The following is a 21,501-nucleotide window of genomic DNA, read 5'->3' on the forward strand; positions in this document are numbered from 1 at the left end:
AGAGAAAAAAATGTGTGTATTTGTTTATATAGCAGCGGTCAGGACTGGACTGGGACAAAAAATCAGCCCGGGCATTTTGACTACAGAACGGCCCACCAGGTATTATAGGAAAAGCCATAAAGCCTTTGAATGAAAACAAATGCTCTGTTGTGACAGTGATGTACACTGTCTTGTTGGTATATATGTATCAATCTAATAAACTTAAACCTACACCATCCTCCCTATTCTGGTATTTTAAACAGTACTTACCAGAAATATCAAACAACCTAATCAATAATTACATATACCTAACTAGCAGGGTTGCCAACTCCCAGCAAAAAAATAGGGGACCACCCCCCACCCTCCGCCTCATGATGCTTAATCGACGTAATCGACTTTAATTTATTGCCAGGGTAAAACAAATGCACAGAAACCAGTTATTTTTCTACAGTAATTAAATAGATTCAATATCTTTCTGCAACAGAATTGCAGACTGCACACATGGTACTATAGCTTATTAGGGCATATATTAGACTTAATATTTACTATATACAATAATGAATTTTTATATATTTTACATCAGATGACCACTTTGGTTGTAAGATTCGGTTGTAATTATTAAAACCTAGACATTTTAAATGAGAATAAGAAAGAAAAGTATGCGGCTGTGGCTCCAGCAAACATCAGCTGATACTAGAAAGTAATATCAAATAAATTATAACAACAGCTTATCAAGCTTAAACGTGTTGCTGTTGTTTAGCGCGACATCCGCTGGTTTCGTCTTTCTGGCGCAAAGTGGGGGATAAACAAACGAGACGGGACTTAGGACAGCAAAACCGATCAGCAGATCATTGAGCAGTTTCATGATTGAAGTAGCAACAGGAGATGGAGGGGGAGAGAATGAGAGAAGAAGAGGCAGCTATGCAGCGTAAAGACACAGAATAACTCCAGCTTTGTGTCTTTTTTTAAATTTTTTTTTGCTGAAGTTCGGGACAAATGACGTTCCTTTACACCTAAATACGGAACTTTAAAGTTCGACCTCATCGGCTGCAATTGGTCCAGCCCAGAGTCGATCATGACCATTTGGCCAATCCACCACCTTTCATTGTTTATACCGTTACAAACAAACAAACAAACAAACAAACAAACAAACCGTCGGCCCACACTGAAAAAAATGCAATAGGGTGGTTGTTGAATTTGCATAGAATTACTTCATATATCCAGCATGACTAATTTAAATTTCACATCTAAACATATTTTTGTCTTTTAATTTTCACATGTTCTTTAAGAATATTCATTCTTTTAGAACAAAACATGTTGAAAAGAAACAAGTTAGTCGTGTTTTATCCTCAAGCTCCGCCCCCTGGAAAGGAAAAATCGGCTGCACTGTCCGCCATTTTTGTCTCTCGCTTTGGAAAATCTACTACCATCTGGAGTTTTACACTTGAAGGTAAATAAGATTTTAAAGCTAACACACCAGTGAGAAAGAGTGTAGACCCTTTATATATGTGGACTTTTACTGGGGTGTTGTTATTTTACAGGTATGTGGGCTGTTTATCGAAAACCATGAAAGGCCAATGTTAGGCTCCAGTTAGCTAATGGTAACCGAAATTATGCGATAAGCAAATTAGTAATTAACATATATAATGTGAGTTAATATTGTTTGTATATTCTTTCAGTCTAAATTATCAGACTATTACAAACTTGCATCGGTGTCTGTAGTAAGTGGTGGTACCTGCAGTGTTTTAACCATTAAACAAGCTAATGTAGGGCCGGGATATGACTAGTTTGTTGAAAAATGTCTGCTGCCAATGTGACTGCTCACACACGGTAACATTACCAGCACATAGCCACAGCCGCTATAAACATGCTGAAAGGTCAATCTAGCTTCTGTAGTCAGCAGCTGGAAGACTCAACACAGACCCAAGATTCAGTGTAACGGTTATCTAAATGTTGTGTGTCCTGTTTGTAAGCCCAGAAAAAGAAATTAAATAAAATGACGACCTTGAGCTTCAAGCTAATGTAAGCGTAATGCTATAGCATAAAGCGACTAATGCAATGATGAGGTTGTTAAATTAGTAAAAATACAGTAAATATATCCAACATGAATCATTTATATTTTTGGTCTAAACATAATTAAGTCTCACGCCTTTCACTTGTTTTAGAAGGATGTTCAGTCTTTTAAAACCAGTCATATCAAAATAACAAAATAGTTATGTTTTCTGTTGAAACTCCACCCCCCCCCCGGTGTGTTCTGCGAGGGAAAATTCACTGTGGCGGTCCGCCATTTTTTGTCTTTGCTTCGTTTACGTTTGGTGCTTAGCTTTACTTTGTCGAGGTAAACTGAAAACTACATGTTTGAGAGGAAACGAAGAGAACATCCATTAGATGGGGAAGTTTTTCTCATGAATTGCTGTTGAGCAACATAATGGAAAAAACAAGTCATTCCTTAAGTTAACTAACGATAATGCTAGCTTAAGCTGCGGGACAATATTATGTGCATTAGTTTTTTTTCAGTGTGTGCCCAGTCACATTCGCTTGTTTTTTCTCAGTGAATACAGACTAACAAACTTGTGTCCATTTAGTTAACTGGTTGTACCTAAAATGTTTTAGTTAAACAGTTAAATAAGCTAGTTTGCCATGGGGTGGGCTCTGTGTGTGTGTGTTGGGGGGGGGGGGGTGTCAATTAAATTTTCTGGAAAGGTCAAATTAACTAATTTAACTAAGTATTAATGAAAGACCTTGATGTGTATATGACAATAATAGATGTAGTTTCTGGGTCATTTGGCAGAACTGCAAAATGGCCAGAAGGAGGCAACTGCTGTGGTTGCAAACAGGCTTTGGGTGGTATGGAAGTAAGGGCAACTATGGAACTGCTCAGCAACATGGGACCCATAGCTAATAAATAGTAATATGACAAAAAATAACAACTTTGTGTGGATGTAACCTTGTGAGATTTGAGATTTTGACAGAATTTTTATGTGACAACTTCTCTTTTTAGATAAATGCAGAGTTTAAGCGCATTACCACCATGCCACTGCAGTCCAGATTACTCTCGCAGATAGATGTGCTATCTGACAAACTAATAAAGGTCTTCAACAGGCGAGGAGGACAAATAGGGAGAAGACTTCAGAACATTCTGGAGCCCACGGCCCAGGTAAGAAAAAAATTAATTTGTGTATACACTTTAGGGAAAATAATAATTTTAACAAAATGCTGCTTGTCACTCTATGCCAGGAGTATGTTGAAAATCACCTGGGATTTTCACAATTTACCATGGGTGCGTTTTTTTTTCTTTTTCTTTCTTTTACCTGCATTAGAATTATGTGTGGAGTTCATAGTTGAACACCTCTCTATGCTCTGACAGTATTCTGCTTCTTTGCATGGAGATTTCACTTCAGAAATGCATTACCTTTTTAAGCATTCTGAGGACTCAAATCACATGCTGTAATGAATCCATTTTTGTTCACCTAATGTGTTAATGTTAACATTTTTTGGAATAGTGACACAGATTAAAATAAGATTTGGTATAATGTTCTTTGCCCAGTGTTCTGTTTAATTAAATTTTGGAATTCTGCATTTTCTAGGCCACAGATGAAGCCATTATCCAACGATCTAATAAGGAAACAACCATGGGAATTTACATCATAAAGTCAAGAGATGCCAATGGCAGCCCTGAGGACATCGGGATAGTCCTTGAAGGCCAGAGAGTCTGGCAGGATTTGGATAACTATACCCTAGCAGCTGCAATGCTGTTTGGACTAATGTACACTTTGAACCTCACCTACCCACTGGAAAAGTATACCTTCGAGGTATTATAGAAACTGGTTATGGAGCTCAAAAGGAACAGCCTTTCAAAGAAGGCCCAGGTTTTCAGGACCAGACTGTACGATTGAACAGTTTTCCAGTTATGATGTGGCAACAACATGTTTACCTCTTCGAATATGTACCATCCTTTCTTTTAAGCCAGCACTGGTAAAGTTGCAGTACATAGTGAAACTTATTTTTCTGGCACTTTTCAACTTGGGGCCTTTATTACTGCAGTTTTCACTTTTCAAGCCATGGCTCTTTTAAAAAAAAAATTCAAACTTTGAATGTCCATTTTTCTCAATGGAAATGGTGCCTTGCACCAATTTCACCAGTTTGCAATTTTTTTCCCAAGGTGCACCACTACAAACAGATTGCATCGTCTAGTATTAGTGATTGTGATGTTTACTGATAGAAGCAAGCCAATACTAATCAGTTTAGGTCTCTTGGTTTTGTGCCTGTGGGTTATAATGTTATTTTAAGTCTCTTCTTTGTGTCATTTTAATAATTACACCCCTGTTGCCATATTACCTTATGGCTCTTACATTTAAAAAACTATTTTTTACATAAGTGCGATGTCATAAGGCCCCACAATGTTGAATTCAGGTTACAGCAGATAACTTTGAGGAATGTTGTGGAATGTTTTTCAAGAGATGCATTGTACAAATATGACTCATGTATATTTTGGAAGCCTGAATTGAAAGTCCGTTGTTACAACTGTGTAGTATTTTCAAAAATACAGGTCATTGTTCAAAAATGTTTTGCTTATTTCTTTGATTGAAGAGAAAGTGTACAGTACATACAGTAAGATCAGCCTTAATTTAGTTTTATTTATTGAACACTCAATTATATATTAGATTATATATTATACATTAGAAATTTGTTATAAAATAAAATAAGCTTACCATAAAATAATCTTGTCAATATAACACATAGTAGTCCAATACAATTAACACAAAAAGTTCATGTCTGATAAACAAGTGGTTTCTATAAATATTTGACCGGAATGGAAAAACATAACAAAGTCATGTTCATGTTACCAGAAAAATGTGTGCAGGTATAACATAAAAAACTAAGGTTAACCAAACATAACTTAATTTCGTGCAACCGATTACAATAATTTTTTTTATGTTTATCCCACTGATTATTTTTTTCAGTGCATTAAAAACGAAAAATCACCATCAGGCCACCGGGCATCTGCCCGGTGGGCTGATGGCCAGTCCAGCTATGGCAGCGGTTATACAGTTTACAGTTATATATGGTACAGATGAAGGTGAGAGGGGGGTTACTGGGGCTTTGTTAGGTACACCTGTTTAGCAGATCCTACAAAAATATCTAATCAACCAATCAAGTCACAGTACCTTAGTGCATTTAGGAATGTTGAAAAAACCTGTTTAAGTTCAAATCGAACCTCAGAATGAGGAAGAAAAGTGGTTTAAGTGACTTTGGCAAGGTTGTTTGTGACAGATGGACTATTTCACAAAGTGCTGACCTTTGCGCCACTAAGCCTAATCTTAAAAGTAGAGATAGTGTCTGTCTCCTGAATCCAAATTGGAAGCTGGCTCCACAGAAGAGAGGCCTGAAAGCTTTGCTTCCCATTCTACTTTTAAATGCCACAAGTAAAGTCACAAGCAGTTGGCATACTCTAGGATAGTAGAAAAGTGCTATATAAGAATCATTCTATTTACCAAGTAAGCCGGTAATCTGAAGAGTGAAGTGCTCTATTGGGTTGATAGGGTACTATAAGGTCTTTGAGATAAATGGGGCTGAGTGAGCATGCAAGTGCCAATGCCAGGGATTCTTACTGCAACATTTTGGATCAGGGAGTTTTAGGACAAGTAATAATCTGATAATCTGACTGATAATAATGAATTATAGAAGTCCCAGAAGTAATAGTTCCATGAACTAGTTTTTAGCATTACTTTGAGACAGAATGTTTCTAATTTTGGAGATATTGTGGAAATGGAAGAAAGCAGTCCTGCATATTTGTGTAATACGTGCATTGAAGGAAATATCCTGATCAAAAACAACTCCAGCATTCCTCACAGTGTTGCTGGAGGCCAATGTAATCTTCCAAAAATATTGGAAATTGAATTCCAGTCCTATTAAAAAAGTGAATTCTTTTTGTACATGATACACAACAAATAGATATTTGACATATTCTTGTTTAATTACAAATAGAATATTTGATATCTTACAAAGGACCTAAAACAAAATCAGCCATTGAATGTGGAGAAGAAACTAAAAGAATGCAAGACCAAATTAAACTTGTGTTTTAAAAAATATCTTGCAGTGGTGAGTACCAACCAAAAGCGGTCCAAGGAAGGGCTACCAGTAAACCGGTGACAGGGACATAGGTGCCCAATGCTCATTGATTGGCGCAGGGAACAAAGGCTGGCCCATGTGGTACAATATTTAAAAAAAAAAAAGAGCTAATGTAACAGAAATAGCAGAAAAGGTTTTCATATAAAAGAGTCCAAACACAGTGCACCACAGCTTGCTTTGTATGGGATTGCAAAGTCACAGGTCAGTCAGAGTCCCTTTGCATGTGAGCATCAAAACTTGACCTTGGAGCACTGGAAGAAGGTAGTCTGATCTGGTGAATCACGGTTTCTTTTACGTGATGAGGACAGACAGATGCATGTGCAGCATTTATCTGTGGAAGAGATGGTAAATGGACTGGTTCTTATATAGCGCCTTTCTACTCTGAGCGCTTTAGACAACTTGGTTCGTTCACCCATTCGCACAAGCACTTTTTTCTATGCTCTGCATGTAAGTGTTTTTTATCTATGCATGGGATTAGTATCTTGCCCAAGGATATTTGGCATGCAGACCAGAGAAGATGGGGACTGATCCACAGCTATCCATGGCAGCAGGAGGGAAGGAAAGCAAGTTGGCAAGGATAGTGTGACACTCTGGGCAAAATTCTCCTGAGAAACCCTGGGTCCTGGACTTCACGTGGATGTCATTTCTAGACATAGCACATACCTGAACATTACTGCAGACCATGTACACCCCTTCGTGGCAGTGGCCTCTTTCAAATGGATAATCCTCCCAAATCCCAAGTCTGATCAATGGAGTCCCCTCCTCTCAACTTGCATGACTTAAAGAACCTGCTGCTCTCGCCGTATTGGCAGATTCCACAGGATACCTTTAGAGGTCAGATCTGTTTTAAACAACAATGTTAGTATGGTGGTTGTGCTGTGGTCCATGTACAGTTATCAACTATTTTTTTGGTATATTTATTTGTGTTTGTGTGTATACACACACACACACACACACACACACAAAACAGGGCACTAGCTGTTCATTATAAATATAATAAGGCAATGGAAAAATGTATATAAAAACACTTATTCCACACAGATGTAGTAGATGTTATTTTAATAGGTGTTCAAGAAGCAAAAGTTGCGTCAGAAGAAAGTGTCAAAGGAATAACAGTTGCATCAGCAAACAGTGTCATGACATAGTTTAGGACGATGTGGGGTATGGAAGGTCGGGTGGCTAAGGGATCCCACACTAAGCAGGGGTTCCAGTAAGGCAAGGCTGCATGTAACAACTGGGCTTTAACAATCAAAAACAGACGTTTCATAATGATTACAGTAACATAAATTAGAGTAAGCACATGATATACAACCCTATTGGAGGAAAGATACTTAGAAGATCCGACAATCTCTTCATCACAAAAAAGTCATGATCTACATCCAGTAAAGGGTAAATAACCTTATACATGTGCATGTATAAACAGATGCATATTCATTTCTATATTTCACTGTTTGTTTGTTTTTTTATTTGACTAAAACTATAAAAAGGAGCAGTAATAAATAAACCGGGACTCAAGCATTTCATTGTTGTGATTGCAGAAATGTCCCAGTTGAACTCTTCTGAACAGACTTTTACTTTTACTGCAAAGGAAAAAAGTAACAAACCGGGGAAAGAGATTTTCCAACCACTCAATATGCACAAATCTTTCTTTTATCAGTCTTATGGATGGTGACATGACAGTCCTTTGGACTTAAAACTGCCCCACATTTCCAGTGACTATAAGGTGCAGCAGCTTTTCTGTCATGAGAACTGTTGGTTGTAACAACTATGTACCTTAGAAACAGTATACCATCATAGCATACAATACAGTACAATCAAGACTGAATTAGAAAAATACAGGTACAAAATGATTACATTCAAGAAGACAGTGCTAACACAAAAGGGTATTATAATCATTTAGGTCATTAATATAGGAATTCAACATTATAGAAGCATTTTCTAGGTAGAAAAAGTGAGGGAAAATGACAAAATTATGGCTGTATTGTAGATGTGTGGTTTTGTTACTGACACACACACATAGTGCCTTGAAAAAGTATTTGCCCCAACATGTTACATAATAAATTGTGATGAACCACATTTTTAGAAACCCGAGTTCACTTTCACTATCCACACTCCTGCCAGACCTGCTGAATTAAGACATTACTTAAACAGAACCTGTCTGACAAAGAAAAGTAGGCTAAACGAAAGGACATCATCCCATAACTTAAAGAAAAAGATGACATCTATCAGACTAGAAAGGATTTCTATGGCTTTGAGACTCCAGCGAACCACAACGGGTGCCATCATCCAAATGGAGAAAACCTGGAACAGTGGGATTCTTTACCAAAATTACTGCAAGAGTACACTGAACAACTTGTAAAGAACTGCAAGGCTCACTTGCCTCAGTTATGAAGCAGTGTTCATGATTCAACAATAAGGGATATCTATGGAAGAGACCCAAGGTCAAAGCCACTGCTGTCAAAAAACAAATAAACAAAAAAACTCCAATTTGATGATCCAAGAATTTTGGTAAAAATACTCTATGGACTGACGAGGGAAAAGTTGAACTCTATTCGTAACATTTAACATAAAACCAAAATAGCATTTCATAAAAAGTACATCATACCAACAGTTAAACAGTATGATGCTAGTGAGGTCTGGGACCCAAATGACTTTGCGTGATTGTTTAAACTATTAATTCTGCTCTCTACTAGAAAATCCTGAAGGAGAATTTGGACTTACCAGAGACCACACTAGAAAGTCCACCTGTGAGGGGTTTGGTGTGGCCTAGTCAAAGGTTTTTCATTCTTAAAACCCTCAATTGTGGCAGATTTAAATCAATTCTGCAAAGAAGAATGTAACAACATTCCTCCACAGCACTATGAAAAAAATCACCAGTTATCAGAGATGACTGAGTGCAGTGTATGAGTTCTTGCCACCAAGGGTGATACTTGGATCTTTGTCTAATATTCATTTTGTTTAATGCTCTCAAACCTCTGTGTTTCACAAACAGGCAAAGAAACAAAGAAATTAGCAAGGTGGCAAATACTTTTCCATGACACTGTATACATATATCATTAAAATGCATAATTTCCACAGAGTGGGTAAAATTTATATATGCTTCCAAGACCATGACCATTTTGCCTTGGGTCATAAGGTGCAAATACTGAATATATACAGGCATTTAGTGGTGCCTTTTTGTTGCACTTAATTCCAACTCTGTATCCCACACAGGATGAATTGTGCTGATAATGTTACCTGAATATTTAAATGCCTAAAAAACAAAAAACAAACAAAAAGAAACAATCTAGAGCACCCCCCCCCCAAAAAAAAAAAAAAAAAAAAAAAAAGAAGCAGGATTTGTGGCTGAATATACCTTTCCCTTCTTTGGCAAATGTCAACATACTCACTTGCTACAAGCTAGTATCTGTCTCTTTTTTTTTTCTCTGTGTGGTCTGGGGGAAGACAACTTCTTTGTCTTTACAAAGAACTACACTGATTTCCACCAGTGGAAGAACTATACAGTTTACCATTGTACCAAGTGACAGAAATTTAACTTTCTTTTATATCAGAAAAAAACTACATACATCCATTCTTAGGATTATCATAAAGCATTTTGGGGTTCCTTTAACTTTGACTCTTTTTTTTTTTTAAATAAAACAAGTTCTTAGATGAATTAAAGACTTGTTGCATGTACAGGAATATTTGCATTGTAAGGCCTATATAAGATATGAATGACTCTGAAATAATGTATTTGATTTAGAAAAAAATGACTTCTCTGAGATCCAATATTACAATATTTCTGTCTCCTGTCATTAAGTGTCTGAAAGCACTGAAAGACACCTCATTATTTGAAGACAGTGCATTTTTTGGTGCCTCTCTGCTTCTCACAGTAGAGACACATTTGTCATCTGTGAGCTTAATTTTTTTTTTTTAACAACAGTCCTAATCCAGTAAACTTCACCTCAGGTAAAACAGTGAAGTTCTTAAGGGACCTAGTTGAAAGAATATCATAAACACACACCCAAAAAAGAACGATCAAATAGAAAGCTAAAAGCTATAAAAGTTATTAAATGTGACTGAATCTAAGTATTGGTCTCCAAAGAGGAACAAAAGGCTCCTCGTGGTACATACATGACAGGAGTCTCAGTGGAATATATATATATATATATATATATATATATATATATATATATATATATATATATTCCACATATATTCCACTGAGACTCCTCTCATCTATGTTGAAATTGTGGCTGGTTTTAGCCAGGTCCTGAGGGTGTTAAAGATACTACTGACTCAAGTAAGAACACTGCCTCTGGTGGAGATGATGCATTTTATTACCCCGTTACATGAGCAATTTAAACTTAAACTTATGATTAGTCTATTTTTATGGTATAAACAAGCAAAACACCTCTTTCATGAAGTAAGACGTACACATAAATTAACCTTTCTAACTGCTACGCAAACTGCAATAAGATCAAGTATTGACAAAAACTGCATTCACTTTTCAGAAATGTTTGCACTGACTTTGGGACACTGAGCAAGAAGCTGCTTGAGGGCTTTCTGGTGGCAAAGAGGGTGTAGGTGGGAGGGTTAAGACTATAGTTTAAGCACTTTTCCCCAATCTCCCCATCACAAAAATGTGTTTTTTCCCCCACAAGCCTCACAGCCACACTGTGATTCTACTGCTAGAAATTAGACAGGGCTCCTTGTTTACATGCAAGTGATGCACAGGTCTACTTTTCAGGCTATAACACATTTATTTGCGGTTACCACATACTTTTGTAGTAAAGCATCACAATTTTAACACATATCCAAACCTCAACCAAGATTTCTTCAGTGTTTGAGTACACCGTAAGACTAAGTTAGTAATGGTCTACCAATCGTGGTTGGTTACCCTGGTTTAAGCCATTTTGTGTTGAAGCTAAAAGGGATTAAGAGCTATTTAAATGCAGAGGTATTGTAACAGAGGTGGAGGGAACTCTTCAGCAGGTGTATGTGTGAGGTATAAAAGATGAGAGAAAGCTGATTTGTCTCTAAAACAAATGCAGTTTCTTTTTTCTTTCTATCTAAAATGCCTTAACTTTAAAATGGCCTCTGTTTGATAAACATGTACAATAAACCCATGACATCCATCTCTATAAGAGAAGCCATGCACTGGTTGATAGCTTGATACTTTCAAAGGCCCTATTAGCATATCTGGGAGTGGGGGTGGGGATGTATGGACTTAAGAAAGGCATCTTTCCCCCAAACCAAAAGAAGGTTTAAGGGGAAACACTGAGATAACGAGGAGGTGGAGGAAGAGGAAGAGGAGGAGGAGGAGGAGAAGGTCTCCTTCTCCTTCGAGGAAATTTACCACAAAGCGGAAGGTGGAATATGTCCAAAGCTTCTCGATCAAGTCTTCATTCAGTGTGGGGCTACCACAGAGGAAAGTTGAGATCCAATGCAAAACCTTCGTGTTGTGGCTTCTCAGAACAGCAGAAGAGTTTCACTGATCAGCGCAGGAGATGAGAACTGGAGTCTGGGAAAGTTCGTTATTCTGACTCTCAGCCAAGCCTCTCTGACCTCTGAAACAAGACAGTAAGAGAGACTGAAGAGTATGCTTCATTTTTCAAACTAGTTTAAAGGTTTTGCTTTCAAGCACTAGGCCCATTGTCTTTTAATGCAAAGTTCTTGGAAATTCTTTCAAGTTCTCTGCGTTTCCACCATAGTCTAAAAGACTATATGACATATGAATAGCATTTTTTTTCTTTCCTTTTTTCATGTCTTCATTCTTGACAGAAGACAAATACAATATACAATAAAAAGAAAGAGTATTAAAAATGCTATAACTGTCCAAGCTTGGTTATTGCAGTGCTGAATAACACAAATAAAGAGTCATTTGATATAAAGCTGAATCAGAGAGTAGAAATGAAAATAAAAATACTGGGTTGCAATGAGTCATATGCATGCGTCGTATAAATAAAGCTGAACTGAACTGAATGGTTCATATGAGATATCTAAATTCTAGACAGCAGCATGTAAGGGTGCTAGCAGTGCTATCTATTTTTTTTAAATGGTCAAATTTATAACATTTGAGTGAGGAATACCCCCCCCCAAAAAAAAAAAAATAAAAAAATTGCCTACCTTAATTAAAATGACCCAATAAATAAAACCTAACTAATCTCTGGTATATTACAATCCTTAAGTTTTAGCAAAAGAATAACAATCACAAGCCAAGTCCATGCATACGGTAACCGGTCTCTACCTGTGAATATTTTCCATGGCTGCAACCTCAGCGAGGGCAGCCAAGCTGAACAAGGCAGGCAGCTCTTGTGATATGGTGCTTCTTTCTGCCTCCTCTCCTCTGTGACTATAGCACCCCATTTCATTGCATAAATTCTGTTGTGGTAATGGCTTCTTATCCTGGTCCTGGTTCAGGTCCCTTGTTTTGTCTTCTGTAGTAACAAAGCACAAATGTACAATTCTCAGGAACATAACTGAATATTTTTCAGAACATGTCATTAATAGTTTCTGCTCACATATTAAGTTTCAAAATAATTTTACCAAAAACCGTCATGACATGAGATGCCAGAGTGTATCGTGCCACCAACAAGTAGAAATGGTTGGATCATATAAGTAAATATTAGCTGATTCTTGTGGTACGTAGAAATGAATTTGGTCAAATGTGCTCTCACTCAGTTCTTTCACTATCTGCAGCACATGTAGCATCACACATCACAGCAAAGGGTGTACTAAGAAGGAAGGAGCTATATTCAAACACTTATGTTTGGGGATGCTGTGACTCAGGTGGCAGAATGGGTCATCTACCGACTGGAATTTCGGTAGATTGAATCCCAGCTCCTTATGTTTGTGTGTAAGAGTATCCTTGGGCGAGAACCTCGAGTTCCCCCTGATGCATCCGTACGAGTACGAGTGCGTGAATATTTTCGCTAATTCTTTTATCTGAAGAATGCTTTAAGCAGAGTAGAACAGTATAAAATAGCCCTTTATTCCTTTTGTACATGTACAATGAAATTGTGGCCGATACCAAACGTGAGATACAAACTGCTGGATACATTATAGACACTCACCTGCCATTCCCCTCTGACCTCTGGCACAAACAAGGCATTTTTGCCTAGACAAACTGGATTTTATTGAAAATCTGGAAACTGTTGTGCAGGAAAATCCCAGTAGATCTGTTTCTGAAATAGTTGAGTATTACTCAGACTAGCTTTCTTCCTCATTCTGATGTTAGGTTTGAACTTCAACCATCTCTGCATGCTTAAACTGCTACCATTTGATTGGCTGTTCAAATATTTGCATTAACAAGAAGTTAAGCAGGTTTATCTAATATAGTGGTAAATTTAAGAATAAAATTATTAGTTTTCACAAAGTCTGTGGATTCAGTTTTTATTATGCCAGTTTGCATAAATGCAGTGGTCCCTCTTTACCATAAAACTAAACATATGACTAAATATTCTATTTCCACTGCATTTCAGCTCTGCCACAAAAAGACTGTGTGATTGTTACACAGGAAGCATGTAGAAACAGCTTAGAAAAAGAGTTTGGGTGACTACACAAGTTGAGTGCTCAGACTGAGTAGAAAAGCGCTATATCTTGATGCATTCTCAATCAGCCAGTTAAGTAAATCTTCAGAATCTGAAAACGCTACATCCAGATGAACAGAATCAACCTTTGGAAAAAAAGAATTGGTCGATTTACCATTTACTAACAAGAACAACACAAAAAGGCTGTTTATAATTCTGATCATTTATCAGTACTGATACATGTGAGACTTTATCAGAGGTGTGAACATCACAGCAGATGCCTTTGTGTCAAAGTAACTGAGAATAAAACACAGAAAAACATGAAGGAGATTTTCCTGGCCTGGCTTTTTATAGCATATAACCTTAAAAATATTCTGCATAATTTTAAAAAGTATAAATTTCTACAGTATTGAACAGCAGAAATTAGGCTTTCTTGTCTGAAGATATTCAAGTCCAAAAAAAAAAAAAAAAAGACAGCAGCCATTAGTGCTGTAAACAACGGTAGACTGGTGGGTAATAAGCGAATAAATAACGCCGAAAACAAAGATTTGAGATGGGAAAACTGTTCTTGAAGTACACAGAGAGAGAGAGAGCTGTGCATGAAGTGTGATTTTATCGTGGTGGAAGCAAAACAGCAAAAGTAAGAGGGAAGTAATGACAATATTTATCAAATGTGAAGCGTAGTTTAGATCTTCTTTTGCTGCTGGTTCAGTGAATTTTGGTTGGAGAGAGACGTGTCCGTGTAGGTGCCGTCGGGTGAGAAAGCCAAGAAAGAGAAAGCTGATTCTGATGCGTCGGGTCGGCACTCTGTGTTTACGTCTTTGTGCATAATCCGTTTACCTGCTCTCATTTGCTGTTTGGTGGTTGTTGAAATAGTTTTGAGAGCTTTAATCTGAGATTCTGGCGTTTCTGGCAAAATACATTTATATTTAAAAGTTGATTTTAAATATTGATTCCCCCCGGTCTGGGGTGCTGGCCGGGCCTTGGGGGCTTGGGTCCTGGCTGTTGTGTCGCCGGAGCAGTGGGCGGGTGGGTGCAGGGGGGCTCAGCCCCAGTGCAGGGGACCTCTGGTGCATCGGCCCAACTAGGGGGCTCTCTAACTGGTGGGGAGGTTGTTATATCTTTGCAGGTGGTCTCCTCACTACAGGAGCTCACTCTGCAGGTGGGGGGAGAGATATAGGAGAGGGGGAGAATGAACTCAACCTGGGTGTCTATTGTCTTGTGTAGTTTGGGAGATGATTGGATGATGGGGTGGGTGCAGTTTTCTCTGGGGTGGAGTCGGGTGGGCTGCCCCGGACTCTGTGGGGCTGGGCGGTGCTGCTGCTGCGGGTCCCGGTCCGGATGGGCCTGGGCCCCCTTGCCCTGGTGGGTTCCAGAGCGTGGGGGTGCCTACTGGGGTCAGCGGGGGAGCTGGCCCCAGGGAGGGGCCGCTTGCCCCTCCCTTTCTTCCCTCCCCATCCTCAGCTGCCTCCCTATTCCCGCTCTACCACACCCACCCACACACGCAGGGCTTGGGGTGCAGGTATGTCACCAGGGTGCAGGGGAGGCACTCCCCCTCTGTCCCCTTCTGGCCGCCTGTGCCTCAATTTTATTCTGCAACCTAGACATCCACATTACTCACACTCTCACATAACACATACATATAGGGCCTTGGGGGTGGGCACGTTTTACAGCATCCAGAGGATGGTCGTTGTACTCCCACCCACCTCTGGCGCTGGTGCCCTACCCTCAATTTTAAATGCATTTAGACACTGAGGGTTTTCGGGAGGAGCCGTGCTGCTCTCTGAGAGGAAGCTAGTACCATGCTCTCCTGAGTTTTAAATGCACTTTAGAACAGCACACAGCAACACTACATATGAGCGGGCGTAGGGAGGTTTGAGGTCTTCACTCACCCCGGTTCTGTTAGCCGTCAGGGCTGGGGGGCTGGGAGGAGGTGCTGGCCGTCAGACTGGGGTCTGGGATGCGGGGCCTCCCTGCTACTGCAGATAAGGAGGTGGTCCGCTTGCCTCCACCCCAGAGAGAAGGGTTACATCTCCTGGGTCTAGGTGCGGCTTGCCCCTCTGAGGGCGGGGGTACCTGGACCTGGGATATAGAGTATGTTTGGGGAGTGCGACTGTCTGTGCAGTGTCTATTTGTGTCTGTCTACACGTTGGGTGAGTGCCAAGTATTTGGTTGTGCATATGGGGTGGGAATGTACGTTTGTGTCCGCGTGTGCCTGTTTGTCTGTGTCTATATGTCAGGTTGGGTCTTAGACTCAACCTCTCTGGGTACATCTCAGGCCCTCTAAAGTACGGAGGCCTATCTCCCCTCACCACACTCCCTGCCGGTGGCTGATGCCCTCAGACGTTGGTGTGTTGGTGGTCCTTGTCGTCTGGGGCTGGGCGCTCATGCATGTACCGGCTCACTCCTGGTGGCCAATTGGCGGGGCCGGGCGCCTGTGGCCCGGCTGGGCTTCTTCCGGGGGGTGGGATGCCCTCTGGCCTCTGGGCCTGAAGCTCGGTCCTCTCTGGCACAGCTGGCTGCCGGCAGAGCCCGCGGGCACGCCACTGCAACCCCCTCTGGCCTCTGCTCCGTAGCTGCGGGGTGACCTCTCCTTTGGGGCTCTACTCAGCTCTTCCCAGGAGGGTGGCACGGTTCCCCCCCCTTTGGTCCTTGTACTCTGGGGCCTCTGGATATCTGGGGCCTGGATCTCCTCCATACCTGCTTCATACCCTGGTGGACGGGGCTATGGCTCCCCACACTCCCTAGCAGATCGTTACATGGAGAAACCTTTGGAATACAAGCATGCTGATCCACACAGGTATGCACACAGGTGTACACACGGGTGTTCACAGACGCGGACTACACCTTTCTTGGCTGCTGCCTCAAAGCACATTGTGCGCTGTCTATCTTGCGTGCTGCACAATATCGTTTATTATTTAGTATCTACTGTTATCTACTGCTAGCTAGTTTATTGTGATGGTGCTGTTTTTATTATGTTGCTCTTTGTTGTTTGCTTTCTCTTCTGTTTTTTTTCTCCATACAGGTGATCCAGGTGTTTTGTTTGTTTGTTTGTTTGTTTTTTCCTTTCTTCCCCCCCTTCTCACCGTCTCTTCTCCCCTTTGGTTTTCTTTCTCTCCCTCTCTTTCTTTCATTCTTTCTCCCTGTCCTATCCCCCAGTCATGTCTGTCCCGTTTGTAGCAACTGAAAATAAAATAAATTCATAATTATAATAAAGGTCAATCAAATGGACCAATATGGCAAGGCCATGATGATCCACTTGGTAAAATAAATCCGCTTGGCATCTTTCTTGGCCTTAAGACAACAATTCTGATGGCTAAAGATCCAAATGGGACACAAAAATAAATAAATAAATAAATAAAAGTTGATTCAGGATTTAATGAATTGATATCGCTTTACGGCAGCACGGTGGCACGGTGGTTAGCACTGTTGCCGCACAGCAAGAAGGTCCTGAGTTCAATTCCACCATCAGGCCGGGGTCTTTCTGTGTGGAGTTTGCATGTTCTCCCCGTGTTTGTGTGGGTTCCCTCCGGGTACTCCGGCTTCCTCCCACTGTCCAAAGACATGCAGTTTGTGGGGATAGGTTAATTGGATAATCCAAATTGCCACTAGGTGTGAATGTGCGAGTGAATGTGAGTGTGAATGGTTATTCACACTCACATTCATGTCTGTCCTTGTGTGTTAGCCCTGCGACAGACTGGCGACCTGTCCAGGGTGTACCCCGCCTCTCGCCCTATGACAGCTGGGATTGGCTCCAGCACCCCCCGCGACCCTGAAAAGGATAAGCGCTAGCGAATGGATGGATGGATGGATATCGCTTTATTCAAGCTACTCACCTGCACTTTCAAATGTACACACAAAGGACTACGGGACAACTACAGGACCACGGCCAATTTTAGAGGTCCCGCCCCTGACTATCTCTGATTGGGTCACACGATAGCGGCATGATGTGTGTCAGTTGTTGACCACACGGACACTTTCAGAGTTGCGGAGACTTTGAGAAATACATTGCTGCCATTTTCAATTTACAGTTTAATGCCAAGATACTGTATACGAGAATGATCAGACAATGTAGGTACAGGCTGCTACAAGCTAATAAGCTTTTAGTTCCAGTTTCCTTAATATATCAGTCTGGGTGGACTGAGTATCTTACTAATTAAATAAATTTAAATATAATATCAGCATAAGACAAATTCTGGACTATCAAGTTGGACCTGCCACTTTCAAAATGACATATTTTTTTCATGTATATTGATACATTGAGCTAAACTGCAAAAACAAAATGGATATTGACATTACTCACCCTCACTTGGAGACACACTGCCATGTGCCGTGCGCACCAAGTGTGTGATCTTAGTCTTCCTTGCCTTTCGTTTCTGGCTACCAACTAGTATCTCCATGCTAGCAGTGCCCTGGACATCTGGGCACATTATGGGAACGGGAGCACATAATTTGACTTCCGAACCTATATCCAGTGTGGAATCAGTCTGTCCCACTGCTGTGGAGCACAATCACCACAATGGTTTCAGTCATTTGACCATTGCACAGACATAAAAAAAACCAACTGAAAATCACCGGCACAGACATTTGAGTCCTCTTAACAATGACTTAACGATTACAATTTTATCATTCATTGTGACCAAACAAAAGCATACTGTTTACAAATAATTCTCTGCAGAGTATTTCATAGATATCCCCTGTGTCCTTTAGTTACAGTTTTGTTTAATAACTTAAAAATCACAAAAACAGGTAACTTTTGAACATTTTCATCCCCTGTGTTTCAGTTTTAATTTGAAAATGGTTCATGGACCTGCTATATAAAGCGCAAAAATCAACAATCTATTTCACCTTTTTCCACTGCACCTGGTTTCTCCTTTTTGTGTTTGTGCAATCTCGTCCTAACAATCTTGTGGAATGTAGTCTTTTTCTGAGATGGCCCTGATATAGCAAAAAAAACAAAACAAAAAAAACAAACAAACAACAAAAACAACAAAAAAAGAGATAGGTAAAGAAAGGAAGATCATGGAAATTCAATGTTATGGAGTCCAAAGGTTTCTTTGGTTTGTTTCTATTTTTTTATACATAATGAGAACTGGTCCTTAGTACCTGGACAGGACTGTATAAACAGGTATAGAGTGGATTATGGATGATAAGTGAGGGTGTAGAAATGGGTGACAAATTAATAAAAAAAACTCAACATCAAGCTTTAGTGCCTTAACGTCCATAGGTGTCTAAAACATTGATCGAAAATATATTTATAGTTAGATGTTTTGATGCCGGCAGTGGAAATTGCTGTCTAACAACTGGGCCAAATCTTCAGTTAGGGTACGGTCCAATGACTGTGAAGGCCATAGAATGTCATTCAAATAATCCTCATCTAATCACCCAATGAAATGTTGTGAACTGTTGTGTCCTATACACTGGGATATCGTGATCCTCAAGAGACCACATCCAGTAACCATTCAATCTTCAGTCAAAGGGAACACAAACCCCCGAAACAAAATCCACCAAATCTTCAGGGGCCGAGGGTTTGAGTGTTTCTTTAATTTGTCACTCATATGTATATCACATTATTTATTCTAGTGTAGACTGAACCTCAAACTTTGTTCCTACCTTTTCCGGTCTTAGACTCATCTCTTTGGATGGTGGTGCTGTCGGACTTCTTTTTTTTTGCAACAGCAGTGCCCTTTTTATCAAAGGTCATCGGGCTATACTGTGGCAGGCTGTTAAACTTCTTCTCAAACTCCTCCTCCAGTTTACCTAGGCTGACAAGTAAATTTCAGAGATTTACAAAGGGTAGCTTAACAAGCTTAAAAAAAAAAAAAAAAAAAGCCAAATGTCAGTGATCTTGTAAATTCTTCATACACCAGCACAGAACAATAAACTGGACACAGGGAAAGAATGGGCATTACAACTACTTGCACAACAAAATTTAGGTGCAATGAACTGTTGAGTGTGGTTTCCATTTTAGTGGTTCATTATGGCCCTCAATATACTTGACTATTATATATGTGTAATTTATTAGCTAAAAATATCATTTATGTATTAGCACTCTAAAACAGCGGTCCCCAACCCCCGGGCCTCGGACCGGTACCGGTCCGTGAGTCGTTTGGTACCGGGCCACGAGAGTAGAGGCTCAGGTGTGAAATGTATGGTTTTCAGGGTTTTTATCGGTTTTCAGCGTTATTTTGTTATCGTTTTTATTGTTAACTCGGTTTTCCTGGGTCTTTTCACGTGTGTTATGAATAAATCTTCTTTTTTTCGGTACCGGTACTAGTTTTATTTTGTTGTATTTATCCGCGACACCTTAAAGGCCGGTCTGTGAAAATATTGTCGGGCATAAACCGGTCTGTGGCGCAAAAAAGGTTGGGGACTGCTGCTCTAAAAGCATTCCAGACAGGAATTCTATTACAGGTGTGTCAGTAATACATATATATTCTAAAACCTTTTAATTATTCACCAAAGGAAATCTAAACACATACACAGAAAAGTGGAATAGTGCTAATATGATGTATAAATACAGGCAAAATTATTACCCCCCCCAAAAGTTTATTTCAAACTTTGACTCAATTGACCTCTCTTTTTATCTGGGACCAATATTACAAATATATCTATATATAATTATATTTTCAAGTTACTACGGGCCACAAGAGTGAGAATAATACTTGGGTTAAAAATGAAGGATTAGTTACTTGCTCCTATTCCTCAGAATGACTGTAAGAAAAGTCAACTCACCCCTGAGAAGACTCGTCTTTGGACTTGGACTTCTTGAGCTTCTTGGGACAATTAGGTCCTATCTGTGAAACTGTCCAGCTGTCATCACTCCAGTTAGCGTCATGATCAGACGTACGGAAAATACCTCTTTTACCTGCAGATATTTGCAAAACACGAATTAAATTCTGCCCCTTACATGTATCAGTCACATCGTTCTTGAATCAAAATAGATACCTCGGTCAATATTGGCTCTCAGTGAAGTCAGCATTCCCTCAGAGACCAGAGTTTTATATAAGGCGCCTTTACAGGTTCGCTCTGATTTCCTGGACCCACGATTTTCAGTGTTAGACTCACAAGTTGCATCGCTTGACCTTTCCTTTCCTTTGTCGTGCTCTTCAAGATTAACAAGTGAATGATTGCAAGAGAACTTATGGGGTTCTATTGTCTGTCCTTGGAAATCAGTGCTTTCCACGTTTGCTGCTTCTGTCCTGGAGCCAATATCAGACAACTTTTCTTTCATTTCTACCTCAGGGGAGCTGTGCTGTCCACTCTGCCCACTGCTGTCATCCATCTCCTCTTCATCTTTGACAAAGCTCTTGATTTTCGGCTTACTCTTCTTTTTGGGCAACCCACCACTAAGACAATTGTCATCCTTCTTCTTGGACTTTTCCTCTGTGACCAAACAGGCCCCTTTAGCCACTGACTCGATTGTACTGAATACACTGTCCAGGCTTTCTGAAGGGTTAGCCTTCTTTATAACTTTCTTTGAAGAACACCGGCTCTCATCATGATCATTTGACTTGGCCACGTCTCTTTTCTTACCTTTTTTTTTGACAAGTGCATTTTGGCTGCTGAATTGTGGGAGAATGGCATTAGTGGAGGTAGACGTGAGAGAGTAAAAAGAAGGTAAGAGCGCTGCTTTGTGAGGAGAGGCAGGGGAGAGGTCAGTGTCTGCTCTCTCCTCCTTGACCTCTGGCTTGATAGCAGTTTGTTGGAGAGGGTCTGTGGAGGAGCTGTCCTCTGGCTGAGATGCAACTGTGTCCATTTTTCCAGCTTCAGATGCTAAACACATCTATTTGGAACAGAAAAGCTTAAATCAAAGACAAAGACTGGCAACAGTTCGCTCAAATACCACCAACAGCAGTTTTTCCCTCTCAAATATTAT

At 40.0% G+C, this 21,501-nt stretch overlaps 1 protein-coding gene and 1 long non-coding RNA gene across 8 annotated transcripts in view; one reads left to right on the plus strand and one right to left on the minus strand.

Annotated features, from left to right (window-relative positions):
- The first annotated feature begins 536 nt into the window (after positions 1-536).
- On the plus strand, positions 537-4,644 carry LOC146378679 (uncharacterized). The gene is made up of 3 exons (XR_014801485.1): positions 537-1,429; positions 2,981-3,136; positions 3,567-4,644. It is a non-coding gene; the product is annotated as an uncharacterized LOC146378679 (long non-coding RNA).
- Positions 4,645-10,409: 5,765 nt separating this feature from the next.
- bbx (BBX high mobility group box domain containing) overlaps positions 10,410-21,501 on the minus strand; it is a 29,517-nt gene continuing 18,425 nt past the window's right edge. For 5 of the 7 annotated variants that reach the window (XM_084941593.1, XM_084941589.1, XM_084941591.1 and 2 more), the window contains 7 exons: positions 20,571-21,408; positions 20,358-20,490; positions 19,236-19,387; positions 18,471-18,560; positions 17,926-18,120; positions 12,341-12,530; positions 10,410-11,660 (listed from right to left, as the gene is read on the minus strand). In XM_084941593.1, coding sequence (XP_084797719.1) covers positions 11,582-11,660; positions 12,341-12,530; positions 17,926-18,120; positions 18,471-18,560; positions 19,236-19,387; positions 20,358-20,490; positions 20,571-21,408 — 1,677 coding nt within the window. In that variant the 3' untranslated portion in view covers positions 10,410-11,581. The remainder of the gene's footprint in view (positions 11,661-12,340; positions 12,531-17,925; positions 18,121-18,470; positions 18,561-19,235; positions 19,388-20,357; positions 20,491-20,570; positions 21,409-21,501) is intronic. The other 2 variants (XM_084941594.1, XM_084941595.1) reach the window with 2 other exon arrangements.

Source organism: Perissodus microlepis, chromosome 10 (genome assembly GCF_051167445.1).
Source record: "Perissodus microlepis isolate ML-2025 ecotype Zambia chromosome 10, ASM5116744v1, whole genome shotgun sequence".
NCBI classification, from domain to species: domain Eukaryota; kingdom Metazoa; phylum Chordata; class Actinopteri; order Cichliformes; family Cichlidae; genus Perissodus; species Perissodus microlepis.